The sequence below is a fragment of the Myodes glareolus genome, chromosome 3 (assembly GCF_982192425.1).
Source record: "Myodes glareolus chromosome 3, mMyoGla1.1, whole genome shotgun sequence".
Taxonomy (NCBI): domain Eukaryota; kingdom Metazoa; phylum Chordata; class Mammalia; order Rodentia; family Cricetidae; genus Myodes; species Myodes glareolus.
In genome coordinates, this window is record NC_142028.1 from 95,124,918 (window position 1) to 95,141,336 (window position 16,419).

At 38.6% G+C, this 16,419-nt stretch overlaps 1 protein-coding gene across 1 annotated transcript in view; it reads left to right on the forward strand.

The window, feature by feature from the left end:
* Positions 1 to 421: 421 nt before the first annotated feature.
* The window catches only part of LOC125412383 (cytochrome P450 2J4-like), a 49,956-nt gene continuing 33,958 nt past the window's right edge, over positions 422 to 16,419 (forward strand). The window contains exon 1 of the mRNA XM_048453117.3: positions 422 to 766. Within this exon, the coding sequence (XP_048309074.3) occupies positions 557 to 766 (210 nt within the window). The 5' untranslated portion in view covers positions 422 to 556. The remainder of the gene's footprint in view (positions 767 to 16,419) is intronic.

A 16,419-nucleotide genomic window follows, 5' to 3' on the forward strand; every position in this document is an offset into this window, starting at 1 on the left:
GAGCTATGAAAATGGAACTAAATGGTGTAACTTTAGAACTGGCAAGTTACAGATCTAAATAAAAGCTACGAAAATCAGACTTTACAACAAAGATTCCGCCTTCATTTACAGCTATGTGCATCTATGGACTGTCTAAAGCTACTTGGGTTTTTATATCCTGGACATAGTAACAAAGCAAGTGAGTGCGAAGTATAATTACCAAATTAAACCCAAATTCTTTTCAGCACCTAGTGTAACTGACGTTTGAAGAAAAAAACCACAACTCCAAAGGTCTCTCTAGTTAAGCTTGTGACAGGGCAGGGCAGAGAGCTCTGACTGTTAGTGGTAGGTCCTGTACTAACAGGAAGGAGTGGCTAAGACTTCTGCTTAGAGAGAGAGGGGTGGGGTTGTAAGGGCGGGGTGTCTGTGCTCTCTGAGTCCTAGAGTCTCTGACGAAAATGGAGGGGAGTGTACGGAAGTGGAGAGGAATAGATTATCTGAGAGCCCTGTAAGATTCGCAACCCTGAGCCTCAGCTCAGACTCTCATTCCTCTGAAGAGTCTGCAGGGATAACAACCATGCTCTCAGCTACGGGCTACCTTGTAGCCAGCCTCTGGGCAGGGCTCCATCTCTGGACTCTGCTGCTGGCTGCTATCACCTTTTTGTTCCTGACTGACTACCTCAGAAGCCGGCGCCCCAAGAACTTTCCACCAGGGCCACAGCGTCTGCCCTTCGTGGGCAATTTACTGCAGTTGGACATAAAACAGCCACACCTGGGAGTCCAGCAGGTAGGAACCGAACATGGTGCCTGAATTTGCCCTAACCTAATCCTGAGCTGCAGAATCTGGGATTTCTGAGAACAGGCGATGGGGGCTGGGATGGCTCCAAGACTCCTGCTCACAGTTGCTAATCCCAGGCCAAAGAGTTAACTTCTAAACGTGTGCTCTTAAGAAATATGAAGCTCAGTAGGGCAGTGGTGGCAGATCTCTGTGAGTTTGATGTAAGCTTAGTCTGAGGACCGAGTTTCAGGGCAGCCATTGCCACATAGAGAAATCCTGTTTGTAAGAAGAAAGATAGACGGAGAGGGGAAAAAAGGGATGGATGAAGGGAGGAAGGGAGGGAGAGAGAAAAATGGAGGGAAGGATGGAGAGATAAAGGAAAAAGAGAAGAAGAAGACAAATAATTGGAGAATTTCTTATCTTTCCAGGGTGATTCCATTGTGGTTAGAGAACACACTGTATGAGTTGAATTCTTTAAATATGTCCAGGTCTGTCTGATGACCTAATAGTAAATTATGATAGAGTCAGATATGTACTGCTGCTTTAAGATATGTGTGTAAATCCCTGGCCTCAGCTTAGCTAGTTAAAGTGCTTTTCCAGGAAAATATATGAAGTGTGGTGTGTGTGTGTGTGTGTGTGTGTGTGTGTGTGTGTGTGTGTGTTCTACTCCTCTTGACTGGAGTTTTGTATAAGTGTTATTTCTCTCTTATTGAGCCTTAGTTTTTCTGTATCCTTGCTGACTGCTCACCTACTGATGTTATCAGTTACTAAGAAAGACTCCTAATTTATAAATTGTTATGATTAATTTGTTAGTTGATCTGTTAACATGTTTACTTATGACAGTGAACCTAAGATACATAGATTTGGAAATAGTTACAGAAAGTATCATCAATTTTCTTCTAAATCATAAATATGATAAGAATGAGAATTCAGATTAAAGCAGGTCAGATACCTCCCCAAATCAATGTCTTGAGCCCCACTGAGTCATCTTTCTTAGAAAAATCCTTTCAAACTTCTTGACTGAAATCAGTTCACTTCATACACACTAAATATGTTTTGCTGATAACTTCACCATTTAAGAATTAGTTCCAGTACCATTTCCCTTTGTTGACTTTGTCTTCATCTCAGTTTCTAACAGGACTATAGTAGATGTCGTCTTAGGCTGTACATTGTACATTTTCCTGCTCTCTAAGGCTCTCTGAGAAGATGGTCAATGAGAATGTTACCCTGAAGAGTACCAAGGAGTGTACACAGTTGTGCTTAAAGAGTTCATGTGCACGGCATTGTAGTGAAGCGCAGATATACACTCTGAAATTTCAAAGCAAACTGTGCTCCTCTATAAAGTCTAAAAACTACTGTTACTAAGTTTTCTATGTTATGTCTATAGATTTATTCTGTTTCTTTATTCTAATTCATTGTTGATTTTCTTATTGTTATTTTTAATTTTAACTCTGTTTTAACCCTCTGAGCCACCTTTAAGAAAAAAACCACTTTCGTTTTAATTTTTCAAATTGCTTACAGTGTGCAGTGATAACTGTTCTCTGCCTGCATTATGACATATACCCAGGGGTCTTCTTGGTCATTTCATACATTATTACATTAATTGGCAGAAAGACCTGGCACAGTTGAGAAATCCTGTAAGGATCAGGACTTGCCCATCTTCACTTTTATTACAACAAGATAAAATTTTTGAATCACTTCTTTTGAACTAGAAACATACATGGGCACAGAGCTTGTGAAGGTGAAAGAACATTGACCCTAGTGCTTAGTCTCAGATACTGGATGCCTCTCCAGTACAAGGAGGGAATCTATCCGGTACATATTACTTGTTAGGAAACACTTTAGATATACTATTTAAGTTGTTCCAAACTTCACGGTTGATATTAAAAGTTAGCTAATAAATTTAGTCAATAAATTCTCATATAGCCTAAAAGCTCATCCACATGCTGATCAAGATGAATTTTGCTTTTTCCTCATTTGTACACATCTATTACTGGCAACTCTTAAAAGAAAAGGCATACATTTGTTGGCTCTGCCTTACAAACCAGACAAGACAGATTGTGCTACAACCCAATAAAGTTAGCAAGGACTCTGGATAAAAAAACTAAGGACGTACAGAGTCTAAGGCTCAGATCTATAATACAGGTACAAAATATTGGAATCAGATCAAATCACTACATTTGTTTTGACTGGGTCCACAATGATCCAAGGTTTTGTGATTGATAAGATAGGGCACAAATAAAAGAAGGTAAGAGTAGGAAAGGAGATTATGGATACCTGGGGGAATTTTTCCCTCTTGTTTGGTACTACTGGCAAGACTCAGGATGACAAAAGCAGAACTGGGTCAACAGGGGACAGATTTGTGAGCACATAGATAGACGCATCTTTGAAAATGATCACATGCTCTCATTCAGCTTTGGAACACTTTGTGTTTTCTGCATTTCTCTCATTCTCTCCAAGTGCCTCTTTTTGCCCCCGCTAAACTCTGTCACCCACCCACTCATGCATGGTCCCCACAATACCAGTCACTAAACTTCAAGTCTCATAGAGATCCAAAGGTCATATTTCCATGCAGATGTACATAACATCTGGCAGAGTCCCTCCACCAGGCAAGAGACTTTTCCTAGGCTACATTCCTTCCTTAGAAATTGATTTCCTCTTTAGAAAGATGATGAAAATTCTATGGTCGAACAGTTATAAAGAATGAAGTAAAGCATAAAACATACTGAGTACCCACTCAGTGAGTGTAGCTATCTGGGACTGGTGAGTTATTGTCCTGGCTCTGACCATGCATTTGTATCCCCAGGTCTTTGAACACAGAGTTTATTCATTTCTCAGAGATGTAGTACATGGTTAGGTTCGTGGAACTAATCAGAGTGCTTTTCACAGTACCACTCTCATCCTTCCCCACAGAACTCATGGAGGGGGGAGTAATTTTTACTCTATCATAGCTGAGAGACTGAGACTTGGAAGACAGCACCTCCCTCAAGAGCCCAGGTAGCAAACCATAAACCCTACATGATTACATCACTCCAGATCTACAGTGATGTCTCCACTGCTCTCCTCAGCTATTTATTGTACAGTTCATATCCAGTAAGGTTGGGGGAAGGTATATTCTCCTTTGCGTAAATAGATGCTGGATATTGTGCTTAACTAAGGATTCCATGGTTGTTATAGCAGCCTTGTACACATGCATTTCAATCTTACTGTGGGCAGATGTTCTTTTTCCCCTGCCTCATCAAGAGTCAACATTCCCATAAACCAGTCCCATCATGAACTGCCATGTTTAAAGGAAGAGGGGTGCCACATTTTCTGAATGAAAGCACTCATCAGAGGACATAACAGTGTCATCCCTAATAGACATTGAAAAGATCTAATTTTAAATATGTTGGTGAGAAGGAACCACACCATTCAGACACAGCCAGACACACTGTGTTCTTCCTTCCCTCTTCACATGCCCACACTCTGTCCTAGGAAAACAGGTGTAAATGAACCTTTTCCTTCTGCTGCTTTTCTTGTTCATGGCTTCTTATATTCCATTACTAACGTCATGCACCACAGGTACCTCCAGCCTTCTAGACAGGGTTAGACTAGAATAACATGAATACTCAATATTACCATTATATCAGGTTGCTTGTTTAAAAATTGAAAGCAGAACTTCAAGTGTATTGATGTATCAGAGTGTCAGTTTTAGACATTTTCTAATTACTCCTTGAGGCAAGCAATCATTAATTGTACATAATTACCTACATTGTTTGTTATAAAGAGCACAGTGCTAAGCATAAGTGATTCATGATACATATAATAGATGAAAACTCCATCTTTACATAGCATTTACTCCATTAAATGAAAAACATTGAGTCAGTTAGCTAATTAAAATCACATGGAACTACAATGTTAAGGGGAAAGACATTTTTCAGTAGTATCAAAGTTCTACTGCTATTCAGGGGAAAATTCTGTAAGTAAGGACACTAATTTATTAACTTTTTTAGTATTGATAATTTTTATTAATTTTCTTTTTTTATTTATTAAAAATTTCCACCTCCTCCCATCTGCCCATTTCCCTCCCACTCCCTCCACTCCCCCTCTCCCTCCCTCTCCAGTCCTAAGAGAAGTCAGGGTGCTCTGCCCTGTGTGAAGTCCAAGGTCCTTTTGCCTCCATCCAGGTCTAGGAAGGTGTGCATCTAAATAGACAAGGTTCCCTAAAAGCCACTACATGCAGTAGAATCAAAACTCGGTGTCATTATCACTGGCATCTCAGTCAGCCCTCATTGTCAGCCACATTCAGAGAATCCGGTTTGATCACATGCTCGTTCAGTCCCACTCCAGCTGGCCTTGGTGAGCTCCTATTAGATGTGTTCCACCATCTCTGTGGGTGGATGAACCCCTAGTGGTCCTGACTTCCTTGCTCATATTCTCCCTCCTTCTGCTCCTCATTTGGTCCTTGGGAGCTCAGTCCAGTTCTCCAATGTGGGTCTGTGTCTATATCTCCATCCAACGTCAGATGAAGGCTCTATGGTGATATGTAAGATATTCATCTGTCTATGGGAGAAGGCCAGTTAAGGCTCCCTTTCCTCTGCTGCCCAAGGACCTAGCTGGGGAAATCCCCTTGGACACCTGGGAACCCCTCTAGAGCCAAGTATCTTGCCAACCCTAAAATGGCTCCCTTAGTTAAGATATCTTCTTCGTTGCTTCCATATCCACCCTTCTTCTATCTCTACCATCCCATTCCCCCAAGCTCTCCCCAATCCTCCCCTTCTCCCTTCTCTTTCCCATCTCCCCTTCACACCAATGCACCCCTATCCCCATATTCCCAACTTTTGCCTGGCAATCTTGTATACTTCAAATATCCCCCAAAATAAATATGTTTTTCTTGGGGTTCACCTTCTTATTTATCTTCTCTAGGATCACGAATTATAGGCTCAATGGCTTTTGTTTATGGCTAGAATCCATTTATGAGTGACTACATACCATAGTCATCTTTTTGGGTCTGGGTTATCTCGTTCAGTAAAGAGTTTTCTATTTCCATCCATTTACATGCAAAATTCAAGATGTCATTTTTTTTTACCGCTGAGTAAAACTCTAAAGTGTATATGTTCCACACCTTTTTAAACCATTCTTCTATTGAGGGGCACCTAGGTTGTTTCCAGGTTCTGGCTATTGCAAATAGTGCTTCTATGAACATAGTTGAACAAATGCTTTTGTAGTATGATTGGGCATCTCTTGGGTATATTCCTAAAAGTGGAACTGCTGGATCCTGAGATAGATTGACTCCCAGTTTTCCAAGAAACCGCCACACTGATTTCCAAGTGGTTGCACATGTCTGCATTCCCACCAGCAATGGATGCGTGTTCCCCTTACTCCACATCCTCTCCAGCATAGGCTATCATTGGTGTTTTTGATTTTAGTCATTCTGACAGGTGTAAGATGGTATCTCAAAGTTGTTTTGATTTGCATTTCCCTGATCGCTAAGGAGGTTGAGGATGACCTTAAGTGTCTTTTGGCCTTTCGAAGTTCATCTGTTGAAAATTCTCTGTTCAGTTCAGTACCCCATTTTTTAATTGGGTTAATAAGAGTTTTAACGTTTAGTTTCTTGAGTTCTTTATACATTTTTGAGATCAGACCTTTGTCTGATGAGGGGTTGGTGAAGATCATCTCCCATTCAGTAGGTTACTTTTTTGTCTTAATAAGAGTATCCTATGCATTACAAAAGCTTCTCAGTTTCAGGAGGTCCCATTTATTCATTGTTGCTCTTATTGCCTGTGCTACTGGGGTTCTACCTAGGAAGTGGTCTCCTGTGCCCATGTGTTGCAGACTACTTCCCACTTTCTCTTCTATTAGGTTCAGTGTGGTCAGATTTATATTGAGGTCTTTAATCCATTTGGACATGAGTTTTGTGCATAGTGATAGATACGGATCTATTTTCATTCTTCTACAGGTTGACATCTAGTTATGCTAACACCATTTGTTAAAGATGCTTTCTTTCTTCCATTGTATAGTTTTAGCTCCTTTTTCGAAAATCAGGTGTTCATTGGTTTGTGGATTAATATCTGGGTCTTTGATTTGATTCCATTGGTTAACATCTCTACTTTGTGTCAATACCAAGCTGTTTTCTTTACTGTAGCTCTGTAACAGAGTTTGAAGTCAAGGATGGTAATGCCTCCAGAAGTACTTTTATTGTATAAGATTGTTTTGGCTATCCTGGGTTTTTTGTTTTGCCATATAACCTTGATTATTGTTCTCTCATGGTCTGTGAAAAATTTTGATGGGATTTTGATGAGGATTGCATTGAATCTATAGATTGCTTTTGGTAGAATTGCCATTTTTACTATGTTGATCCTGCCAATCCAAGAGCATTGAGATTCTTTTATTTTCTGATATCATCTTTAATTTCTTTCTTCAAAGACTTAAAGTTCTTGTCAAATAGATCTTTCACTTCCTTGATTATAGTTACCCCAAGATACTTTATGCTATTTGTGGCTATCGTGAAAGGTGATGTTTCTCTGATTTTCCTCTCTGCTTCTTTGTTCTTTGTGTATAGAAGGGCAACTGATTTTTTGGAGTTGATCTTGTATTTTGCCACATCACTGAAAGTGTTTATCAGCTGTAGGAGTTCTTTGGTACAGTTTTTGGAAGCGTTTATGTACACTATCATATCATCTGCAAATAATGAAAGTTTTACTTTTTCCTTTCCAATTCGAATCCCCTTAATCCCCTTATGTTGTCTTATTGCTATTGCTAGAACTTCAAGCACTATATTGAAGAGATATGGATAGAGTGGACAGCCTTATCTTTTCCTGATTTTAGTGGAATGGCTTTGAGTTTCTCTCCATTTGATTTGATGTTAGTTGTCAGCTTGCTGTATATTGCTTTTATTATATTTAGGTATGAACCTTGTATCCCTCATCTCTCCCAAGACCTTTATCATAAAGGGGTGTTGAATTTTGTCAAATGCTTTTTCAGCATCTAATGAAATGATTATAAGGTTTTTTCTTTTAGTTTATTTATATTATGGATTACATTGATAGATTTTTGTATGTTGAACCATTTCTGCATCTCTGGGATGAAACCTACTTGATCATAATGTATAATTTCTTGATGTGTTCTTGGATTTGGTTTGCCAGTATTTTATTGAGAATTTTTGCGTCAATGTTCAAGAGTGAGATTGGTCTGTAATTCTCGTTTTTGGTTGAGGCTTTGTGTGGTTTCGGTATCAGGGTAACTGTAGCTTCATAAAAGGAGTTAGGCAATGACTTTTCTGTTTCTATTTTGTGAAACACATTAAGAAGTATACATATTAGCTCTTCTTGGAAGTTCTGGTAGAATTCTGCATTGAAACCATCTGGTCCAGGGCTTTATTTGGTAGGGAGGTTTTTGATGACAGCTTCTAACTCTTCATGATTTACAGGTCTATTTAAATTGTTCACCTAATCATGATTTAATTTTGGTATATGATACTTATCTATAAAAAAAGTCCATTTCTTTCACTTTTTCCAATTTTGTAGCATACAGGCTTTTATAGTAAGATCTAATGATTTTCCGAATTTCCTCTGAGTCTGTGGTTATGTTCACCTTTTCATTTCTGACTTGTAAATTTGCGTGTTCTCTTTCTGCCTTTTGATTAGTTTGGATAGGGGCTTGTCAATCTTGTTGATTTTCTCCAAGACCCAGCTTTTTGTTTCATTGATTGTTTGGATTGTTTTCTGTGTTTCTATTTTGTTGATTTGAGCTCTCAGTTTGATTATTTCCAGTCTTCTACCCATCCTGGGTGAGTCTGGGTGAATCTGCTTCTTTTTTTTTCTAGAGATTTCAGGTGTGCTGTTAAATCTCTAATGTGTGCTTTCTCCATTTTCTTTATGTGGACACTTAGTGCTATGAACTTTCCTCTTAGCACTGCTTTTACAGTGTCCCATAAGTTTGGGTATGTTGCGTCTTTATTTTTGTTGAATTCAAGGAAGACTTTAATTTCTTTCATTATTTCTTCCTTGATCCAGGAGTTGTTCAGTAGTTGACTGTTCAGTTTCCATGAGCTTGTAGGGTTTCTGGGGGGTAGAATTGTTGTTGAATTCTAACTTTATTCCATAGTGATCCCAAAGTATAGCATTGGTTACTACAATTTCTTTGTACCTATGAATGTTTGCTTTGCTACCAATTATATGATCAATTTTTGAGAAGGTTCTGAGAGATGCTGGAAAGGAGGTATATTCTTTTCTGTTTGGGTGGAATGTTCTATATATGTCTATTAAGTCCATTTGGTTCATTACATCTGTTAGTTCTCTTATTTCTCCGTTAAGTTTCTGTCTAGTTGACCTGTTCATTGGTGAGAGAAGAGTGTTGAAATCTCCTACTATTAGAGTGTGGGGTTTGATGTATGCTTTGAGTTCTAGTAATGTTTCTTTTACATATGTGGGCGCTTTTGTATTTGGGGCATAGATATTCAGGATTGAGACTTCCTCCTGATGAATTGTTCTTGTTATAAGTATAAAGTGTCCTTCACCATCTCTTCTTATTGATTTTAGTTTGAAATCAATTTTGTTAGATATTAGCATAGTCACACCCGCTTGTTTCTTTGGTCCATTTGATTGGAAAACCTTTTCCCAACCCTTTACTCTGAGGTAATGTCTGTCTTTGAGGTCGAAATGTGTTTCTTGTAAACAGCAGAATGCTGGATATTGTTTTTTTATCCATTCTCCTACCCTGTGTCTTTTTATAAGGAAATTGAGTCAATTGATATTAAGCAATATTCATGACCAGTAGTTGTTAACTCCATTTATTTTTTCTGGTGGTAGTGTTTGTGTGTTTCCCTTCTTTTAGTTGTGCTGGTGGAGGGTTGTCAGATGCTTGTGTTATTATGGGTGTTGTTGGCTTCCTTGGTTTGTGGTTTTCCTTTTAGTATTTTCTGTAAGGCTGAGTTTGTGGTTATGTATTGTTTAAATCTGGTTTTGTCCTGGCATACCGATGTTGTATGTAGTCTTTGCTGGGTATAGTAGCCTGGGCTTGCATCCATGGTCTCTTAGTGTCTGCAGAACAACTATCCAAGTTCTTCTGGCTTTCATAGTTTCCACTGAAAAGTCAGGTATAATTCTGATAGGTTTCCCTTTATATGTTACTTGTCCTTTTTCCCTTGCAGCTCTTAACATTCGTTTTTTATTCTATATGTTTTGTGTTTTTATATATTATAATATGGCGAGGTTTTTTTTTTTTTTTTGATCCAGTCTATTTGGTGTTCTGAATGCTTCTTGTACCTTCATAGGAATATCCTTTTTTAGATTGGGAAAGTTTTCTTCTATAATTTTGTTGAATATATTTTTCTGGGCCTTTGAGCTGTAATTCTTCTCCTTCTTCTACTCCTATTATTCTTAGGTTTGGTCTTCTCATGGTGTCCCAGATTTCCTGAATATTTTGAGTTAAGATTTTGTTGGATTTGTTAATCAATCAAACTCTATAATCAATGAGTTTAATTCCTCTATAGTATCTTCAGTGTCTGAGATTCTTTCTTCTATCTCTTGTATTCTGTTGGTTATACTTGTCTCTGTAGTTCCTGTTTGTTTACCCAGATTTTCCATATCCAGTCTTCCCTCGGTTTGTGTTTTCTTCATTACCTCCATTTCATTTTTCAAGTCTTGAACTGTTTCCATTACTGTTTGATTGCTTTTTCTTGGTTTTCTTGGATATCTTTGAGAGAGTTATTCATTTCTTCTACTTTTTTGTTTGTCTTCTCCATTTCTTTAAAGCACCTCCTGTTTAAGGTCCTCCATTATTTTCATAATGTTACGTTTAAATTTGATTTCTTCTACTTCTTCTGGAATAGGATGTTCAAGTCTTCTTGTTGCGTGATCCCTGGATTCTCGTGTTTTCATGTTGCCTTTCAGGTTGTTGAAGGAATTCTTGCATTGGCACCTGCCTATCTTTTCCTTCAAATGCAGTTAAGAGAGTCTTGGTATTTTGGTCCAATCTATGTTGTGACTGACTCTCTGGGTGAATCTCCTCAGTGCAGGAGCAGGAACTGTTCCTGGGCCAAGGACCTCACTGTCAATAAGGCAGGCTTGTGGGAGGCAGGGTCATGTAGAACAATGAAACCCCTGCAGCAGAAGTTGGAGAGGCCCTGTGCTCTGTTCTTAGAATGTCTGCCCAGAGATGGCGCACACTCACCTTTCTGGATAGAACTTCTCAGCACAGGAACAGGGACTTCTGGTAGTCCAAGGACACCCCCCCTGCAGACCAAAGGGTGAACTTGGTTGGGGCAAGGTCCTGTGGAACAAAGAAGCCTCAGTAGCGGGACCAGGAGGTACCCTACACTCCCTTCCTGAGACTTTACTTCTCTGGGTGGAAAGCCTCAGTGAAAGAGCAGGAACTGTTCCTGGGCCAAGGAGGACACTAATTTATTAACATTGAAATATAGTCAACAGGCACAGAATACCCATGAAATAAGAAGAAAGACTAGGGCCTCATGAAACCAAAAGATGTCCAGTGTGGCAAGCATAGTAAGGAAAGGATAACTAAGTTGGTACAAACTGATTACCTTGCCTAGGAAGAGCCGAGGTCTTGGTTTGCATCCTAACAACAAGAGTGATTCTGAGTAGAGATGATCACACACTGCACATTCTGAGGTGCCTCTAGGCTCTCAGGGAGAAAAGAGGTTGAAAATATCACTGTAGGTTAAAGAAAGTGAGGATCTGAAAATGCAGTCAAAAAAATGACAGCTAATTAGACTGTGATGGTGACACTGAAGACACATGGAATGAAGTCATTCAAGAGCAGAACCATGTGACATAATAACCTAGAGGGCTGGCAAGAGAATGAGACTCATATGGCAACAAAATGGCTTCTGCAGGAATGGGTGACGCAAAGGGGAAAAATGACAGTGACAAGGTATTTTAATGGTGTAGCTTCTTTTGGGAATTTAAAAAATACCAATAATATTAGCTGTCCCAGGTGTGCTGAGTCTCAATGCTGGCAATTTGCAAAGGCAAGTAGTCATATACATACATGGTTCTGGAGTGTACACCAGTAACTGACAACAGGGGCTATTTAAATTGTAGAAATGATAAGGTTTCCTAAATATGCAGCAAGCAGAGAGGTTTTGAATAATTCCAGTTTCAAAAGTTGGCAGAAAAAAACAAGATGGCAAAAGTTGTGGGAAATTTCTGGCAAAGAATTTAGATGAAACTCTGGAATGGAAAGATCCCAGGTGCTACAGAGAAATTGTTTCAGGAAGGAAGTATCTGAGCTGCTGAATGACCAGGCTGATGATGTGGAAAGGGCCACGTAGTGATGTTTGGAACTTAAAGACCAGGGCTTATGTTTCAAGAGCTGATGATTTCTCTGAAACTTAAGAAATTGACTTGCACATGACATCGCATGAGCCATGAACTAGGTGGTAGATGCTGAACAAACTGATCATTCAGCAGCTCAGATACTTCCTTCCTGAATATGGAGGAATTCAGCTCTCCATGAATAAGAGGAATTAGTCCAAAAGATTTGTTCTTTATTATTCATAAGGGGAGGATGGAAAAGGAAAGATCCTGGGTGTTCTCTGGAGCAGACAACAATGTGTTATTGAAATTGTGGGTTACCATCTGTGATACAAGCCAAGCCTGACCACCCTATCTAAATCGGCCAATAAAACAGAGTTATGTTAAATGTGGAAAACATTAAAAGGTTATTTATTTAATTTGACCATATTGGGAAAAGAGACAAAGTGATCCAGAAAACCCCTAAGGGTCTTGTCAGAAGATTAAAATTTAACTAGAGACACAAGGATGTGCAAATGCAAGCTGTCCTAGTAAGGTGTGACCTTACCCACTATGTTCATCTTTGTCAAGTGTATTAAAGAAGGAGATTTTGAAAATGATCCAACATATGTTTCTTCAGTCATACAGATGGGAAACAATATACCCATAGACTGTTTCAGTTTGACCTAAACCTTAAAAAGGAAATACATGCAGTGTTTCTGCACTGTAGTCTGGACTAATCTGGGAGTGGAGGATCAACGGGTCTCCTAATGGAAAATATCAATCATCCTATTACTTTTCTGTAGCAGGGAAGGCACTCAGGATTTAAGATTTTAGATTATGCATCACTGTTTGTAGATAGTTTGGTGGTGGGTGTGACCTTTCAAAGGCTGTTCCTTAGATCCACACTAGTCAGAGATGATCTTAGGTTAGACCTGGATAAAAGCAACTAGTTCTATCATTTTGTTTCTCCTTGATTGTGAGTGCCAACTATCACATACTCTTGGCCCTACAACTTTTAAATGCTACAGAAGAAAATCCTTGGGAATCAATTGTTCTATCTCTAAAACACTCTAAGAAAGCAAAACTACTTTCAGTCTTTTATCAACGCCTGTTTTCAGTGTATAACCAGGCAGATGATACCATCCATGTAGGTAAACCTATGTTGGTTATAGAAGAACAAATAAAGAAGAAAGACCTATTAACATGGTTAAAGAAAGCATGATATGAATTGTAATTGGTCTCTGGACTTGCAATTTTCTAATCTAATATGGAAATAGTCATTGACAACATTATCAGATGATCAGCCTTGCAGAAAGTTCAATATAAGGTATGGTTCACCTACACTCTGTGACTAAACCCAGTCAACACATTGATTTGACAAGTGTGGCTTTAGTAGAGCAGTACTTTGTTCTCTAATTGCTGCCCTTTATGTACTATTTTTAGTATATTGTGCTTCAATAAAAATGGATATGCATTAATCTTTATTGTATGCTGACTTTTATTCTTCTGGGTATACCTAGGAATGGGACAGCTAGACTACACAGAAGTTCTATTTTTAGCTTTTCAAGGATCTTCTATACCTGTGATCATATAGGGTATATTAATCATTTACATTCATTATCACCAACAATAATTAAAGCTTCTGGAACTGTGGTCACAGGAAGATCATCTAATGGGGCAAAATGCACACACAATTAGATTGGTTTTTAAACTATTGAGATAATTGTCCCCAGTGGATTGGCATTTCCCCAAGAAAAGTCATGCAGGGAGAAGCAGACGGATGAAGAGAAGCTTATACCACTTCTGACTACTTCACAGAAGACACTGGTCCAGAAAACCACACTTAATGATAGGTGGTATTAAAGCAAGGCCTGCTTAGTTCTGAGAACTTCTTGTCTTCCACTTAAACCTCAACCTGATGTTAGGAACAAAGATGTATTTGGATGATCATTGGACCTATTTACTCTTTTTACCACCATGGATACATTGAATGGATCTCCTTTCTTTGCATGTTTTCTTAATTGTCTCTTAAGGTTGACAAAACTCCAGTGCTAACAAATCCACTGACATCTCATCACCAGCATAGGCTGCTTTTATTTTGGAGATGGCAGACTTTCTGACTTGGACAAGATGGTGTCTCAGTAGAGCTGTAATTTGTATTTTCTAGGGACAAAATGTTGAAAAATTTTTCCATATATTTATTAAGCATTTGTATTTCTTCTTCTGAGACACACTTGTTCAGTTTATTTGCCTGATTGTTAGGTTGCTTGTCTGTTCGTTAATACTTTATATAGTCTGGTCATTAACCCCCTGTTAAATGAATAGCAGACAAAGCGGTTTTTTCCCCTACACTTTTCCTTCTCTGGTTAGTTATCTCTTTTGTTGCACACTCTACCATTTTGTCTGCCAGTAATAAATATATTCAAAAGAGACCTTTATGCTTCTCTCTTTAAATATTAGATTATTGAAATCATGAACCTCAGAACATTAGAATTAATCCAGGAATCTCCCACAAGGTAAGACAAATCTCTGGAAACTGTCCAGGGGAGAAACTTATCTTCCAGAAAAGGATCTTATCTCCTGGAGAAAGGTTCACAACTTGTCAGTTTAACTTACTGAGAGACTTCGATCTCTGACAATGATGGGTGGAACTATATTATGGCTAAATGCTTAGTTACCATGTATCTTGCTTCATATTTAAACATTATTTTCGTTTCAGGACATCAATAATGAGTATAGAGTAGGAGTTGCCTAGATCTCTCTGTCCCTCTTTTCATTGTTACCAAATTAAATAAATCTCATGTTTTCTGCTCTTCACCCCCCATTTGTTGCTATTTTGAATGCTTGCTTACTTTTTTGTCTTATAGACATGTTTCTCTGTGTGATGGCTTTGATTGTTCTGCCACTCACTTTTTAGATTAGACTGGACCTGCACTCACAAAGATTCACCTGCCTTTGACTCTGAAGTGCTGGGATTAAAGGCATGTGACACCACATGGCTTGTTTTTTTAGTACTAATTGGTTTGTTTAACTGACTTAACCAGGATATGTAGTCAGCTGTAGCATTTTAGGGCACATGCCATCATTCACCTGTAGTGGTGTGGATTTATTTTTTGAGTATTCTATTCTATTCTATTCTATTCTATTCTATTCTATTCTATTCTATTCTATTCTATTCTATCCTATCCTATCTTCTACAAATATATTTTGTGCCAAATCATGCTTATTATGCTGCTATGGCTCAGTAGTTTAATTGTACTATGATACCTTCATCAAGTGCTTTTCTATTCAGGATTGGTTTGACATACTGGAGCCTTTTGTGCTTCCATAGGATTTTATGTTTTTCCCTATATCCATATGGGTATTATTAGAATTTTCCAGGAGTTCACACAGATTGATTTTGGTAATATAACAAGTTTCAAAACACTTACTATTCTAGCTCATGAACATGAAGATCCTTCCAATGTCTAGTATCTTTTTTAATTTCTTTCTTCCTGAGTTTGCAGCTTCTTCCTTCCATTCCATGACTGTGTTATTCCTAGGGGCAGGTCTGATTGCTTCTGGTGTTAGTGTGGTGGGAATTATCTCCCACACCAGTATTCCTATGTTAACCAATTGCCTTTTGGGGACAAACAGCCCCTTAGTCTTTCTCCTTATTCAGGTTGATTAGGTGGGCCAGTGCTCTTCAACACCATTCCTCTTGTTACAGCACAGAGCAACAAGTCTCTCTTTAAGAGTGCTAACTATTATAACTATATAGTTATAACTATTATAACCTCTCTTTGAGCACATGCCTTGACCCTAACATTCAGCTTCTTAATGTTCTTTTACTCTTTAAACTACATTTTATACTTATTTCTGGACTATTTCATCTAGCAAAAAATGAGCTCAATGGTGTTTTTATAGAATGCTTTTGTCTCATAGTGCTTTTTGAGGCAGTTTTTGTGTTCCTTCTGTTTTGCTTGTATATTGGTTTCTGATTTTTTATGGAGTATGTGTGTGTGTGTGTGTGTGTGTGTGTGTGTGTGTGTGTGTGTATAGTGGTGAGAGCATACATTCCTGCAACACACCTACAATTGTCTTAAACTAATCACTTAGTTCTCTACAGACTTTGACTGATGCAAGGGTATCCTGATGGGTGGTGTGCATATCAATAACTTGTGTTTCACTGATGATACAGCACTACTGGCTGAAAGTCCCAAGGAGCTGTAAGCCACGGTAAATAGAGTGGTGGAAGTCAGTGAAAACCTCGGTATGAAAGTAAACATCGAGAAGTCTCAGATATAACACATGGGAAGTTACACAAGGATTCTAAGATTGTAGTAAAGACTCAGAACCTCAACCAAACAGTCAACTTTGTCTATATGGGAGGAAACCTCAATTCAAAGGAGGTAACTATTTCAGGTGTCTAGAGGCAGAGAGAGA